The 323-nt window shown below is 75.5% G+C and overlaps 1 protein-coding gene across 1 annotated transcript in view; it reads left to right on the top strand.

The window, feature by feature from the left end:
• Positions 1 to 153: 153 nt before the first annotated feature.
• Positions 154 to 323, top strand: part of Bend4 (BEN domain containing 4) — a 28676-nt gene continuing 28506 nt past the window's right edge. Inside the window, exon 1 of the mRNA XM_013008912.1 lies at positions 154 to 322. Within this exon, the coding sequence (XP_012864366.1) occupies positions 154 to 322 (169 nt within the window). The remainder of the gene's footprint in view (position 323) is intronic.

The raw sequence follows: 323 nt of genomic DNA, 5'->3' as shown, positions 1-323 counted from the left end.
CAGACACACACCCTCCCACTCGCGCGCTCGGGAGCGGAGCCGGCGGGCGGGCGGCCGAGGCGCCCTCGGAGCCCAGCGCCAGGCTGGGAGGAGGAGGCGGAGGAGGAGGCGGAGGAGGAGACGCGCGACGGGGACCCGGCCCGGAGGCGCGGAATGGAGGAGGAGATGCAGCCGGCGGAGGAGGGGCCCAGCGTCCCCAAAATCTACAAGCAGCGCAGCCCCTACAGCGTCCTGAAGACGTTCCCCAGCAAGCGCCCGGCGCTGGCCAAGCGCTACGACCGACCCACCCTGGTGGAGCTGCCGCCGGGGCGGCCGCCGCCCCC

The sequence above is a fragment of the Dipodomys ordii genome, unplaced genomic scaffold, assembly GCF_000151885.1.
Source record: "Dipodomys ordii isolate 6190 unplaced genomic scaffold, Dord_2.0 Scaffold8, whole genome shotgun sequence".
Taxonomy (NCBI): Eukaryota; Metazoa; Chordata; class Mammalia; order Rodentia; family Heteromyidae; genus Dipodomys; species Dipodomys ordii.
This window is presented reverse-complemented; position numbering and strand designations above follow the sequence as displayed.